Below are 15,998 nucleotides of genomic sequence, written 5' to 3'. Positions count from 1 at the left end.
AAAAGACTATTATTGCTCACAAATTTGGGTTTCCCAATAGTAAAAGGAAATTAACACTAACAAGTAATTAACAAAGACAACTTCTCACAAAATCAGAAAAAAGAAAAACATTGAAACAACAAATTGCTTGAAATTAAATTCAATTTCTGAAACCAAATCTTCTAGGCTTAACCTCTAGAGTTAAATTTGGATCCCCACCATAAAAGAAAATTAAAAATTAAATTAAAATTAAAAGCTAAAAACTAAAAGATATCAAACTATCACAAGAGAACTAAAAACACTAAAAGTTATATATAAAATTACAATAAATTGCTTCATGAAAAATCAATCCATGGCCAAAACCTTCTAATTAGGTTGTGGTTGTCACTGGCTGCACTGAGATAGGCTCATCTTGGGCAAATTTAACCTTCTAATAGTACTCATTAATCCGTAAGCACGAGCAACCTCAGCTCTACTACTACCGCTACTACTTCCAACCTCATAATTATTGTTATTATTAGGTATGCTCGTAGTACTGTTGTTGTTATTATTATTATTACTCCACTTCCTTTTCTTATTCTCAAGTAATTCTATCCTGTTTTTCATAACACAAAGCTTCGTCTTCAACGAATTCAACCTCATCTCAAACAACTTCTCATCATCTGTATCATAAAGCCAACCATACTCCCACGCTAACAAAACCCTCTCAAATTCTTCTACCTTGTTTCTTTCCTCATCTTCCTCTGATTCATCAACATCCTCCTCATCTTCTTCTTCTTCATCATCATCTTCTTCTTCTTCTTCTTCATCTTCTTCTTTTTCTTCCTTGTTATTGTTCTTGTCTTTGTTCACAAAAGGATATTTCTTATGAATTCCACTGTGGTCTTTGTACTTGTTGAGTACTTCCACCACGTCATCTCGACTTTCAGGCCACGTGTCGACATTGCCATCAGGCCCATAGGAAATCACACAGACTGGGATATTGCACAATTGAGAAAGTTCATTGGCTTTCTTCATCACGGTCGGGTTTCTCTTCTTGTATGATGTTTCTCTGGCCCTTTGATCACTGTTTTGCGGTTCATGTTGTTCTTGTTCAGCCTCCATTGAATCACTGTTTTGCGGTTCATGTTGTTCTTGTTCAGCCTCCATTGAATCAGCACTAACTAGAATTAGAAGAAAAAACTAGAACTAGAATATTGAGAAGAAAAAACTAGAACTAGACGATTGACGTTGAATATTGAGAAGCTTTACTATCAGATACTTTGAGAATCAATAGTATGTTGGTAAGTAATATGTGGTTTTGCTTCTCTTAATATATACTATAATATATATAGCAGCCAATGAGATAACCTAATCCTGCTTGAACTGTGTTCACCGACTCGCAATTGACATAGAATCCTGACTCTGCATTTACGTTTTAACCGACTTACTCTTTTTTTTTTTTTTTTTCTTTTTTTTGGTGCTGAAACCAACGTACTCTATCGATCCTATGCATGGCAGATTACGTACAAATAAGAAAATATTCGAATTTCCAAGTTTTCATTGAACTATTCATCAAAACAGGGAGTGAAATTTTTAATTTTTTTTTTTTAAAATCAACAGTTTAATTGAGTTTGAAACTTTTTGGTCTAAAAAAAAGTTTTAGTTGATGTGTCACTTAACAACAATTTCATTCCCCCTCCAAAAAAAAAAAAAAAAAAAAAAACAAAACAACAACATCAACAACAACAACGATTTGATTAAGGGGCCAAAATATTTAAATAAATTCATAAAAATCCAAATAAACATCTATTTAGTATTAGCAAATATGATTTGCTATGTGGTGTTTGATTTTATATGATTTGATTTTTTTGGGTCAGACTTTGAGTTAAAATATGGTTGATATGTGATTTTTGGGTTGATTTGTGATGTTTGGTTTGATATGAGGAGAGGTGCCAAGTTTTATTTTTCTTGAGTCCAATTCAAATTAGGCCCAAATTTACAAAAATAAAAAATAAAAAATAAAAACTATGCAACTCTGGGGCCTTAGGCCCCTTGGGCCCTAAGGTAGGTGTTTGATTTGATATGATTTGATTTTTTTGGGGTCATCTTTGAGTTAAAATATGGGTTGATACGTGATTTTTGGGTTGATTTGTGATGTTTAGTTTGATATGAGTAGAGGTGCCAAGTTTTATTTTTCTTGAATCCTATTCAAATTAGGCCCAAATCTACAATATATATATATATATATATATTTTTTTTTTTAAATTATACAACTCAGGGACCTAGGGCCCCTTGGGCCTGAATGTAGCTTCGTCTTTGAGGCTAGCTAGAAAAAAAAAAAAAAATTAATGGAGAGTACCAATTAAAACGAACCCCTAAGTCCTAACTAATTGAGCAAATCAAAATTAAATTATGAAATGTTAAAGGGGCAAAATCAAAATGGCTCCAAACTTTAGAGTTGTGATTTACTATTTACTCCCTCAACCTACCACATGGGTTAGTACATCCAATTAAATCATGTTGCATGAACCATGTGATTAAATAACCAATAAAATCTTTAAAACAAATGAAATAAATTTCTAAAATAAAATAATTTAACTAACCTTTTCTTTTCTTAAATATTTCATTGTTCTTCTCCAAAGTTTCTACTCCAGTTCAACAAAAATTTCTCTCTCTCTCTCTTTCTCTCTCTCTCTCTCTCCCCTAATCTAAATCACTTTACTTGTTGGTGATGAAGCTAATTATTGGTACTTTGTGAAATCAATGAGTTCCATTTGATCTGACTTTATTGACAGCACAAGTTTGTAGCACTGACCAGGATGAAAGCAAGAATTTCCAACACCAGCATAGTTTAAAACCAAATAATTTTTTTCCCTTGCTTATAACTAGTATAATTATATCTAATGTACGGTCCCGAGATGATCAAGCCCATTTGAGCCTTGGGTTTAAGCACAAACGATGCGGCCCATTGTTCCCATCCCCCTTTACCCGGTATCCCACCCTAAGCTCACACGGGGTGTAGGCCCAGGTTTTACCACTCAGTATTTGCTCGGGAGACCATTATCAGACAATATGGGAAGAATAACTGCCGAGCATCCCATCATGAACATGATCGGCAATACCCGAAAGCATCTCTGCCGAGCATAATTGCTAAAGTGGGAACCAAGTTCCAAAGTCACCTTCGCCCCACCCCATTCTCACCTAACCAGCCACTTATAACTGATGACATTGGACCTCTCATTACACTAACTACAGAAGCAATCCTAGCACCCCACTAATTAGAGTGCTATAAATAAGAAAGGTGGGAGAGTGGAGGGGGGGTTGAAGAATTTTGAGAGGAAGAGGGAGAAAGGGTGAAAGAAAAATGGTAGCCACATAGAAGGAGAAAAGTGATCTCATTGAGTCTTTGTGCCGTGGACCACCCATTGTGAGAAATCCTATACCCACTCTTCAAATAAGTTGTGAGCCCAAGTGAGGCCCAGTCAACTTGCCTCTCCTTTGGTCCGCACATCTAATTATACACACACACACACACACACACACACATATATATATATATATTCTTATTTTTGCTTAAAAGTTAAAACCATATTTTACACATAATTGCCAAATTTTATACAAAAGAATGATATACATTTTTGTTGTCACTTCATATTTTGAAATAACGAAATACAAAACAAAACAATTAATTTTCTCCCCATAATTAAGTGTATCACGATAAGGAAAAAGGCCAAAAGTCAATTTTATTTTACTTTTTTCACTTTTATTTTGTTGTCACTTGCTTTTAAAATTGTGTGTGCCATTGTCTATAATATATATGACATTTTCCTTTAATATTTTTTAAAATTTATTTGGACTCAAATTAAATGTATTGCACTTAGTAAATTCATTCTTTTATTTTGTCATATGGGCATTAACTATCAATATGATCTATTTTATTATTTTATCACATCATTATTTTTACGTTATAATTATTTTATTTTATTTTATTTTCCTAAAAGTGCATGCTCCCCCCCCCTCCTTTCCCTCAACTTTTCACCTTCCTCACTAAATACTTTTTCCCCATTCATTTCTACATTTTTAATTATTTTTATGTTATAATTATATTATTTTATTTTATTTTCCTAAAAGTGCATGCTTCTCCCCCCTCCCCCTTCCCCCCAACTTTTCACCTTCCTCACTAAATACTTTTTTCCCATTCATCTCTGCATTATTAGATTTAAATATGCTCTCTCTCTCTCTCTCTCTCTCTCTCTCTCTCATTGATATAGATTTTACAATTTTTTGACCAAAGATTAATTGATTTTTTTTATTGGTTAAGAACGGTTGATATTAATTTGAGATTAATGTCTATGTTTTTAATCTTGATGTTTAGATTGATGTACTCAAGACTAATCTATAATAGGTTTTGAATGCATTAAATTTTGATTTGTAGATGATTTCAATTTTTTATTTCATTTTAATTTGCAGGTTCAAACACTATCTCCCAGATAATGATTACATATTGTTTTATATATAATAAAATTATTGACTCTAGAGACATAGTAATATGGAGAAGACAAAATTGTTTCAACGAAATGCTTCGGGGAGTTGAAAATATGCGTAGATCCGGAGATTCTCGAATAAGTTAACCTTTCGAATTGCTGTTGAATCCATGGGAAGGCAAAAGATGTTCATTTGTACGCATATCATATATATCACATATATTATAATAAGAAAAAAAAAATTCCAATCAGATCCATTTGTAACCACTACTATGTAACAAATTGTTTAAGTGTAAGCATTACAAAATCTCCAAAATCATTATTTTTGGAAAAAAGATAATAGAACTCACGATATGATATAAGATATGTGTGTGTGTGTGTGGGGGGGGGGGGGGAGGATGAGAATCCGAGAATATAGACAGATAGACTAAGGACAATGGCAGGACTACGAACCTCAAAAAACACTAATAGAACATATATCCTCGGGAAAATATGAGTAACCCTCTGCAGGTGCAGGGAGACTGTAACGCCTGAGGACTCCAAGGATTCCAACATGCCCTTGGAAGACCAAGAACCATGACTAAAGGCAGTTGGATGCAAATTGGGGATGAGGAGGAAGATTTGTCGTCAAGCTAGGAAGAAAGGGAATAAAGCATCCATCACCTCCGCTTTCAATACTTTGCACCCACTTAGATGCCTACATTAATGAGAAAATGACATCTGAACAGTGTCAACCCAGGTCATAACCCAGTGTGGAAACATTCTAGTAAGGCCTTAATGGGACAAGTATCAGAGAAATCGAACCCTAACCCTCCAAATGTAGGGCTCAAATACACCTTGGTTGATTATATAAAGCTATGAAGCCCTTGGAGGAAAGGGATTCACTTTTTTAGAATGATAAACCACTTGTAATCACTACCTTGAACTAAACCCGAGGAACTTAATACAGGCCCTTTAAGGCTGCTTCTTACTTATGTGCATTCATTCACACTTAGAATTAATTCAATCAGCTCCAGTCAAATCTTTTCATCTTGTTAAGGGTATTTATGGTTGATCAGGCATCCCATCTCTTAAAAATTAATTGTGTAAGCAAAAGTAGCAAGTTTAGACTTGAGACTGACCTGTCTCACTTTTTGCCCGCCACAATATATATTTTACTTCATATTTCATCTTTCTATTTGATTTATACTTTTACTCAACAATTTAATCACTTTGTTATTTGATTTAATCATAATTAATAGACAAAAACTATATTGTTTTTGTAATCTTCTAAAGTTTCTAAAGTGGAACTTTTGGTATAATCTATAGCATTCAAAGATTGGTTAATGACAACTTATTGTGATGGAAACTATAGTTTACTACCATCAACATTTTTTAGATTGAATTCAAATTTGTAATTTGTTAATTTTTATTCCTTTTCCTCTTTTCTATGAAATATGTTTGATAATTTATATATAAATTGCATAAACATGGATTTGTTTATGTTTTTAAAAATGTCCACTAACTATTTGGGTAAATAACAATGGAAAAAGAACATTTAATTGAAAGTGGATTTCCTAGAAAAAGAGAACGTCAACTTAGAAGTTATTTAATTTTCAAATGTAAACTTCAAATTAAGCAAAGAAATTCAACTCTTTAATATATATATGTCAAGCTTTAGAGAGCTCACGATTTTTCACATCATTATTATTTTTTTAAAATTGACTTATTTTCCTTTATTATTTGTTTAAAGACTTAATCTGAATTATTTCTTCAGAAACCCTAAGCTTGATGCATCAGGCTTCTCCCCCTGTTTCCCGTCCTATCTCTCCTCTAGCAACGTATTTGATGTGTTAAATTTGTCACAAACATTTAAATTTATCATTAGTGTTATATTACATTGAGTTTACTTGAGTTGCTAATCTTTGTTTGCATCTGAATAAGTCTTGAGTTTAACTGATCTAATATGTTTTTCATCTTTGAAATTTTAGAATATATCAAGAAACCATAAGAGAATCTGACAAAAATGGGAATCCACGTAAGGAAGATGAAGACAAAGCACAGGGTTTCTTCGGGAAGTGAGTGATAAGGTACCAAGGTTGAGTGTATAGGTGATGGGTTTTGAAATATTTGGCTTTTAAAGCTCTGATTGTTTGTGTTTGTGCTTGAGTTCCTCTTATATGGTTTGATCATCATCTATCCACTTTGTTCTCTCTTCGGATTCTCATGTGTGGTTGTCTCTATGTTGATCTGCTCTAGCAAAAACTTTGGCAGCTAGGGACAAACAATATTTTGTAAATAGTTCACAGGCCCCTCTTCGATGCTAACTATGGTGTATGTCCCTCTTAGTAGTTGTTGCATCCAAGTTTAAGATAAAGATTACCTTTATCAATAGTCATAATTTTGATAAGCTTAGGTTTTTAGATATTTAAATTGATATTTAGTTGATTTTAGGTATCATTCTTTTGTGGAGTAGGTGGTTTTTTGAAAACAATATGGTAGATTTGGGAAAAAAAATTGAGAAGAATTGGCAGATTTGAAATTAAAGTTGCAAAACAATCAAAACAATTTTTGTCTTCAATTTATTACTAATTTTTCTTTTAACATTAATTGCAACATCTTTGTTTCTTTTTTTGCTAAATTATTTGGTTGTTGAAAATTATTTTGTTAAAAAGCATCTATTGCAATTTATTTAGTTATATGGTCTTTTTTTGGAACTTGGCTTTCATTCTTAAATTAGAAATCGATTTCACCAAAGTCGAGTTTTATTCAATTCAGTGATATGCATGTGGCAAACATGAAACTCGATTTTCAAAAACCAAATATTCAAAATAAAAAAAGGCCTTGCAACATTTATTGGACAATATATAATTTTGTTTAACATAAAAGAAAGATTAAATCTATTTAGTTTATTACTGTTGTTCTTGAGAAGGGAGTAGGACTCCATGGAAGATAATTGAAATTCTAATGTTTATTTTTCATTTAATTGCATATTTCATATTAATGTGAAGGATTTTTAGATTTGAATCTTAATGTGCAATCAAAGAAGAAGAAACAAAGAATTGATTAAACTTTTTACAAAAATATATCAAATACATCTGTAGGGTTAGGATTTGTAGCCTAAGCCCAAAAGATTTGGATTATGAGCCCAATGAACCCAGAACAATGAATTTGTAGAGAGTGGGCAAAAGAGCTAGGCTGATTGTGAACTAAACAATAATTAACTATGGTGTTAAAGAATGAATTGACATAAAAACACACTTAAAAGCTCTTCAAATTGATGTCCGAAGAGGTATATTATTGAATGAAAGATGAACACAATTCTTAGAGCTACAGTGAACTTGTTTTCTTCTCCTTCCTCCCCTATCAAAGGCTTTTTTTCCTTTATATAGCATCCTTTCCCGTCATCTTCATCGTCCACTTGTTCTTCATCTAAGTATCCACTTGAGTATATGTCACGTCAGGTCTCCTCTTTAGCTTTTTGTGAGTGGTAGTACCTAAGATTACACTGTTCAGGGGTCTTCTCCACATTAATGCGGCAAAAAAAACAGACGCAATGCATTTAATGTGGTGGTAGCAGCTTTTCCTTTTAAATAATTCTCCGTTCTTATCATCTCCAGGCATGCCTAAAACTTATCCTTATCATTGAAGTTGTTAGGAAGATCACTCGAACCCTTCATATATTTGCTTGACCAAAAATATTTGCATCTGAGGAGAATGACCTCTTCGAACCACTAGTGCTTTCTTCGGACTGTACCCCTTCATTTCCAGGTATCTTTCTTTCATATGGACTTCTTCTCAACCGCTTTCATCTCTTCGGACACACAGTAACCTTCAAGTAGGGCCCTAGGCCCAATACATAAGGTTGGACTTTCACCCCCCACAATAGCCCCTCAAAATTTTAATTTTTCCCTCGTACCCGAGGAGAAAAAATAGGATTTTGATTTGTGACAGAATGAAAGCTTAAAGTACAAAAATATCTGAGTTCACACGTATATGAGCATAGATTTAGGCGCCTCATAACTGCTACTACCGTTTCAGTATTCTCAAAGCGCTATTAATTACTCTAGGTGGCATTTTGTCTCTGGTATCCAATGGTGGACTACTGATCCAACGGACGTAGTTCTTCCTCGGAATTTGGGCAGGATGACTCCTACCCCTTCGTTTGTCTCTATATAAAGCCCCAGAAGAGGTTTTTTCTCCTTTACTTTGCAGATTCTCTGATTTTTCAGCGAACTAAAGCACTCAAATCCATCGAGCTCTTCAATCATCAAACCCAGAATTTGTAAGAATCTCTACGAGTTTAAAGATCATTCCCCGACTTAGTTTGTGTAAGTTTTCATTTATTTAAACCTTTCATCTTCTCCTCGGCTAGCTTCCTCGGCCTTCAAGTAGTCACTCCCCAATCACTGCATTTAGAGTCTCCTCTTTCTTGTTTAACTGAGATGGGTAGATTTCAGTATATGGTGGATAGCCCCGCCCAGATGGAGGAATTTAGGGCCATATATCGCATACCTCAAGATGTGGGTTTGAGATATTGCCCTCTAGAAAGAATACTAACAGATCGAAAGGCGGGTGAAGTTATAATCCCCATCATCGCCTTCCTGGAAGGAGGAATGACTATCCCTATAGGCCCCATCATCAGTAGTTACCTTCGAAACCATAGGCTTAGTGCTGAACAATGTGCACCTAACGTCTTTAGAATCTTAGGAGCAGTTAACGATTTGAACCGTCATCTAGGATTGGGACTCACCTGGCTCGACGTGGTACATATGTACGAGTGTTATAGTCAGAAAGGAGCGGGATATTATCTTAAATCACAATCTGATGCTGTTAGGCTCGTCTCCTGCCTTCCCAAATCTAATAAAGGGATAAAAGACAACTATCTAATTGTCTCGGGCATGTGGCATGATGGTCTTCACTGCCCAACCCAACCAAGAGAGCCAGGTGGAGACATCCTAGATTTAGGTTTGCTAATAGTAGATTTAGGATCTCTGTTTTTTAACAATTTTGTTCTCTCTTTGTGTCATTATTTTCAAGTTTATGATTAAGTTCTGTTGTGATGTTGACAGATAAAGAACATGTTTCCCCTCGGCTGAGTCTCACAAACACTGCCGCGCTCAATTATTTACTACGATCAGAAATTTTTGTAAGTGAAGACGGGCAACTCCAGTTAGTTCCTCTTATTCTTGGTTACACGCCTAAACCGACCGATTTTCAGCAGGTCGGCAACGCGATAAGACAGGGAGATTATCGCATCAACCGCATAGACGTTGCTCGGAAAGACTTTTTGGCTCCATTTGATCTTCCCCCCGTGCCACATCCAAATTCGCAAGGTCTACCGTCGCTTGTCCAGCCAGTTCAACAGGTTCCTCTCGAACCAGCAGTAGAAGGTGAAGGTGTTGCTTCTTCGACTTCCTCGCTTGAAGAGCAAATTGATAAGTTTACATTCGGAGGAGAGGCTTTAGGAGAGGTTCAAGTGATACACGTTTCGGATGTCAAGGAGGAAGTTGACAGGCAATCTAGTGTCCGTCCTCCTGTCTTGATAACAGCTCTCCCAGAAGACTCTTCGGAAGAAGAAGAAGACATGGCGAGCTTGAAAGATTTGATGAAGAATAGGGGTAAAAAAGCTGGGCCCAAGGAGACTAGTACGTCTCAGCTAGTTGTTAGTCTTCCTCCACCACCTCCTCAAGTTCCTTTGGATCTCGGCGCCAAGCCATTGCCAAATCCGAAGAAGAAAAGACCCCTCACCGACAAGAAAGAAAGGGAGGTAGCGCCTCCGAAAGGAACCAAACAACAGAAGGTTGCCAAAGACCACCAAAGTAAAAGGGCCTCGTCTACAGGGAGCCGTGATAATGCCCTCGTGGCTGATGTGCGCCGAGAACCTCGCACCTGATCCCCGAGACTAGAGTTGGATGGTGCTCCAATCACTTGGAAGACTTCTCTCAGAAATTATAATGGGGGGAGGGTAGGTCTCGTTGCTGAGGCTTTGGAGCAACCACTGCTCCTCCCACGAGACATGGATTCCTACAGGCGTTTCAGCCAATACGAACTCTTTCCATCCCTATAGAGGGATTTAGCCATGGTAAGTAAATTAATCCATTTCTTCGGCTGATTTTTTTTTTTTTAATATTGTGATTTTTCCTTCTGTTACGCAGATTACCCAGCAGGTTTATGTGGCCGAGGAGTGGAACAAAGAGGTCTACACCGAAACCCAAGTAGAGGCCTACTCCCGGTCTAAGGCAGAAAAGACGCTAGGTAATTTAAAGGAAGACTTTACTCACCTGTCCAAGCAATTAAAAGAGGTAACCAGGGAGAAGAATAGCCTAGATGCTGGTCTCCAAAATGCCATGAAGCAAGCCGAAAACCAACGCCAGTTGCTGAATTTGACCGAGATCAATTTGGAAACAGAAAGAGCTCTGGTGAAGGATCTGCGAATTGAGCTTCAGAAAGCCAAGGAGATTGCCACCTTGGCCGAGAAGAAAACTTAGTTGGCCAATGAGGCGGTTAAGGCTGAAAGGCAAGCAGCGTATAAGCTAGGGATGGAGGAGACCCAAACCAACCTCACTGAGCAATTTGCCATGGTCTGCTGAGAGTACTGCGGTGTAACTTGGGGAAAAGCGCTGGATATTACAGGGGTTTCTGCGGACTTTGACTTGAGGTAACCTAGGAGTATCTATTATGATCCTGATATTCACGAACTCTCAAGGTCTGACTCCTCTCCCCCCACACAACTCCAAGAGACCTCTGAGCACTCCCAGATCGGCCAAGTCCTTCCTATCAACCCTGAGGCCCCCAAGAAGTCTGGTCAACCTAGTGATCAGAGCAAGCCAACTAAAGCTCCCCAGGATAAGGGCAAAGGCTTAGGAAAAGAGAAGTCCCTTCCAAAGTCTAAGGAACAAGCCTCAGAAGTTGCTATTGCTCAGTCCAGTTAGGCTGCCAACCCTTCGATTCCTTAGGAGAAGGCTTAGACATTTAGGAGTTTTTATTTCATACTTGTATTTTTTTTTTTTTTTTTTTTTTATGTAAGGAATTGTGAACTACCTTCTTTTGATTAATAAAATTGCTTCTCTTTTATTTTTATTGTCTTCATTGCATACCTTATGATACTCATTATTATTGTAAATAACTATAACTTGTAACTACAGTAACACAGGCAGACTTAACAATGATATCGTGCTAGTGATGCAAACACCTTATTCAAATACTGGAAGAATTAGGTCATACAAGAGTTATTAACAAACATAGAATGTAATGAATGATGTGAAGGTATTACAGGTTTTTTTGAATAACCACAAGGAGTATTGCTAAGCATTGATTTCGGATTATTCCAATATTTAAGACTACGAGACGAAGTTATTTAGGCATGATTTGTTAAATTTAAACTTTGATAATGACTACAAGACAGTGTTAACTAACCCATATCATTTGGTCCGAGGATTTCGGGCGTAAGTAGATTTAAGTTTCAACACTTAGGCGAAATATGAAAGAGTGTCAACTAACTCAAATCATATGGTCTAAGGACTTCAGGCATGATTAGATTTAAGTTTAAACACTTAGGAGACTTGTAAACGAGTGTTAACTAACCCAAATCATCTGGTCCGAGGACTTCAGGCATGATTGAATTTAAGTTTAAACACTTAGGAGACTTGTAAACGAGTGTTAACTAACCCAAATCATTTGGTCCGAGGACTTCAGGTATGATTGGATTTAAGTTTAAACACTTAGGAGATTTGTAAACGAGTGTTAACTAACCCAAATCATTTCGTCCGAGGACTTCAGGCATGATTGGATTTAAGTTTAAACACTTAGGAGAGGTCCAAAAACTTTACATGATAAATTGGCATAATGATTAAAGTAAAGGCTTGATTAATAATAATACCTTTAAGGTTGTTTACATTCCAGGGGCGTGATATTACATGACTATCCAAATCTTCCAAGAAATATGCCCCAATGCCAGCTCCTGAAGTAATATGATATGGCCCTTCCCAATTGGGTCCTAACTTTCCCTAAACTGGGTTCTTTGCAGTGCCCACAACTTTCCTGAGTACCAAATTGCCAGGTTCTAGAGGCCTTAACTTTACGTTGGCATCATAGCCCTACTTGAGCTTTTGTTGGTAATGTGCTAATCGGACCATTGCATTTTCTCTCCTTTCTTCAATCAGATCCAAACTCTTTTCTAGCTGCTCATTGTTGCCAGTTGGACTGAACAAACTAGTTTTCATAGTTGGGAACCCAGTCTCCAGAGGTATGACAGCCTCAGCTCCGTAGGTCATTGAGAAGGGGGTCTCTCTAGTAGACCTACGAGGTATAGTTCTGTATGCCTATAGTACGTGTGGCACTTCTTCCACCCATTTGCCTTTTGCATCGTCTAGTCTCTTTTTTAATCCATTAACTATGACTTTGTTAACTATTTCTGCTTGCCCATTCCCCTGGGGATAGGCAGGGGTAGGATACCTGTTTGTGATTCCCAGTTTACTACAATAATTCGTGAATGCTTTGCTATTGAACTGTAGGCCATTGTCCAAGATGAGAGTATGAGGAATCCCAAACTGAGTGACAATATTCTTCCACACAAATTTCTGCACATCTACGTCTCTGATGTTGGCCAGAGGTTCAGTTTCGACCCATTTGGTGAAATAATCTGTGCCGACCAGAAGGTATTTCCTGTTTCCTGCAGCTTTAGGGAATGGACCCACGATATCTAAGCCCCATTGAGTGAAAGGCCATGGGCTGGATAGCAGATTAAGGGTTCCCCCTGGCTAATGAATGTTTAGGGCAAACCGTTGACATTGGTCGCACTTCTTAATATACTCCTGAGCTTCTTTTTGCATATTTGGCCACCAATAACCTTGGGTAATGGCTCGGTGAGCCAAGGACCTACCTCCAGTGTGGCTCCTACAGATTCCTTCATGTAGCTCTTCCAATAGTAAATCAATCGCTTCAGGATGCATGCATAATAAGTATGGTCCTGAATAGGAGCGTTTGTATAGTTTCTGGTCCTCGAATAGCCAGAACCTGGTCGCCTTCCTCCGAACTTTGTCAGCTTCGCCCCTCTCTTCGGGCAAAGTATCATCCTTCAAGAATTTAATTATAGGATCCATCCAACTGAGTTCGACCCTGATTTGGTGAACTTGGGCTACCTTTCTTCTTGCCTCTATAGGGTCATGCAGTTCCTCGACAAGGATAACCCTCGGCAAATCTTGCGCCAAAGAGGTAGCGAGCGTGGCTAAAGAATCAGCATACACATTACTATTTCTGGGGATGTGCAGCAAATTAAAAGAGTCGAACTCCGACTGCAGACATTTAACTTGGCTCAAGTATCTCTGCATTCTTTCATCCTTCACCTCAAACTCACCTTGTACTTGACCAACGACTAATCTCAAGTCCGAGAACACCTCTACTAACTTTTCTCCCATTCTTCGAATCATAGCCATTCCCATCAGTAAAGTTTCGTACTCGGCCTCATTATTTGTGGTCGTGAAGTTTAGTCTCATTGACTTCTTGATAACAATCTTCTCTGGAGATATTAACACCAACCCTACACTAGAACCCTTCTAATTCGCTGCACCGTCTACATATACTTCCCAAGGTGATGGGCCTTGTTAAGAAATCATGCCAACCGATTTTTCATCCATGTCCTTCTCCACCATTACTTCTGTTAAACTAGGCTCTGTGAACTCGGCCACTAGATCTACGAGAACCTGGCCCTTGATTGAAGTACAGGGCATGTATTTGATGTCAAAAGCTCCTAGGATAGTGCCTCATTTAGCTATCCTTCCTGTGTAGTCCGCGCTTCTAAGTACGGTTTTGAGTGGAAGTTGTGTGAGCACAACGACCGTATGTGCTTGGAAATAATAAGGCAACTTCTGTGTACCAAGTACTACTGCTAAGATGGCTTTCTTCAGCGGTAGGTACCGAATCTCGGCCTCATGTAATGACTTACTCACATAATAAATTGGTCTTTGCATACTTTGGTCCACTCGTATCAATACCAAACTTATAGCACAAGGAGCTACCGCAATGTAGGTAAACAAGACCTCATCTGGTTCAGGGCTAGACATAATTGGTGGCCGAGCCAAATAGTCTTTAAGTTGTTGGAAGGCTGAAGCACATTCTTCAATCCACTCAAACCCTTTTCATTTGTTGATCAATGCGAAGAAAGGTTTACATCTATCTGCTGACCGAGAGATGAATCGGTTCAAGGCAGCTGTCATTCCGGTCAATTTCTAAACTTCTTTGGGATTCCGAGGAGCTTGTAGATTATGGATGGCCTTTATCTTATCGGGGTTAACTTCAATTCCCCTGTAAGTCACCATGTACCCCAAGAACTTGCCTGACCCTACACCGAATGAGCACTTGGAGGCGTTTAGACGTAGCTTGTGCCTTCTTAGAACTTCAAAAATGTTTTCAAGATCCTTTATATGTTCAGAAACGATCTTGCATTTTACCACCATGTCATCTATATAAATTTCAATACTTTTGCCCAATTGTGGCGCAAACATCCTCGTCATCATTCTTTGGTAAGTGGATCCTGCATTTTTCAAACCAAATGACATCACTTTATAATGGTAGTTACCGATAGGGGTGACAAATGCAGTCTTCTCCTGATCATCCAGGGCTAACGGTATTTGGTGGTAACCTTGGAAGGCATCCAGGAAACTCATCCGAGGGTAGCCGACAGTGGCATCTACTAACTGATCAATTTTTGGCATAGAGAATGGATCCTTAGGACAAGTCTTATTTAAGTCAGTGAAATCGACGCACACTCGCCATTTCCCATTCTTTTTCTTCACCACCACAGTGTTTGCTAGCCACTCAGGATAAAAAAACCTCTTTAGTAGCTCTGGCTTGTTTGAGCTTTGTTATTTCTTCTCTTACTACATCAGCATACTGCTTAGATGGGCGCCGAGGAGACTGCTTTTAGGCTGTTAAACCATCTCATTGCAACCGGTCCAAGACTGGAGGAAAAAACTTTGCACATCAAAACTTCATCTCTGGAATAGACAACCATCCTTTGATTAAAGTGGCTCACATGTTCCACAGGGTCCGTTTTACCATTATAGATGGTGAAGGTTGGCTGGTTAAAACGCCGAGGAAGTCTCGCTTCTTCAATCCTGCACGTGAAGGGTGACCTAGAAATTTGATTCAAGACCTTGCTCATAGCATCGTTCCCTACGCCTTCATGTGATGGGCTTCGAGGTTGCCTCTTGCGATGATGCTCTTCTTCATAGGAAAAGGTTTCACTGATTGGTGTCCGAGATCTCTGCTTATAAGTGACATCCTACTCGTCACCGAAATCTTCATCAGAATGCGAAGAAATCCATTTCCTCTTTGCATGGTGTAACTCCCTCTTTAGCCTTTCAATTTCTAGTTGCATATCCTGGTTCTTCTCTGCATGAGACACGTGACTTCCACCATGTGGCTGGCTTTGATCTGTATGCATAGTATGCACACTACCTTCACGATCTTGTCTCTGTTCCAAATTGAGAAAAGGGTCTACGTGTTGAGATGCCTTAGATTCTGTTGGTTATTGCCCTGGTTCAGCCATTATCAATTGTTGCTTCCACTTTC

At 37.8% G+C, this 15,998-nt stretch overlaps 1 protein-coding gene across 1 annotated transcript in view; it reads left to right on the top strand.

Annotated features, from left to right (window-relative positions):
• Positions 1 to 14,318: 14,318 nt before the first annotated feature.
• LOC136066757 (thaumatin-like protein 1) overlaps positions 14,319 to 15,998 on the top strand; it is a 5,107-nt gene continuing 3,427 nt past the window's right edge. The window contains exon 1 of the mRNA XM_065771551.1: positions 14,319 to 14,334. Coding sequence (XP_065627623.1) covers positions 14,319 to 14,334 — 16 coding nt within the window. The remainder of the gene's footprint in view (positions 14,335 to 15,998) is intronic.

Source organism: Quercus suber, unplaced genomic scaffold (assembly GCF_002906115.3).
Source record: "Quercus suber isolate HL8 unplaced genomic scaffold, Cork oak 2.0 scaffold_5, whole genome shotgun sequence".
NCBI lineage: Eukaryota > Viridiplantae > Streptophyta > Magnoliopsida > Fagales > Fagaceae > Quercus > Quercus suber.
This window is presented reverse-complemented; position numbering and strand designations above follow the sequence as displayed.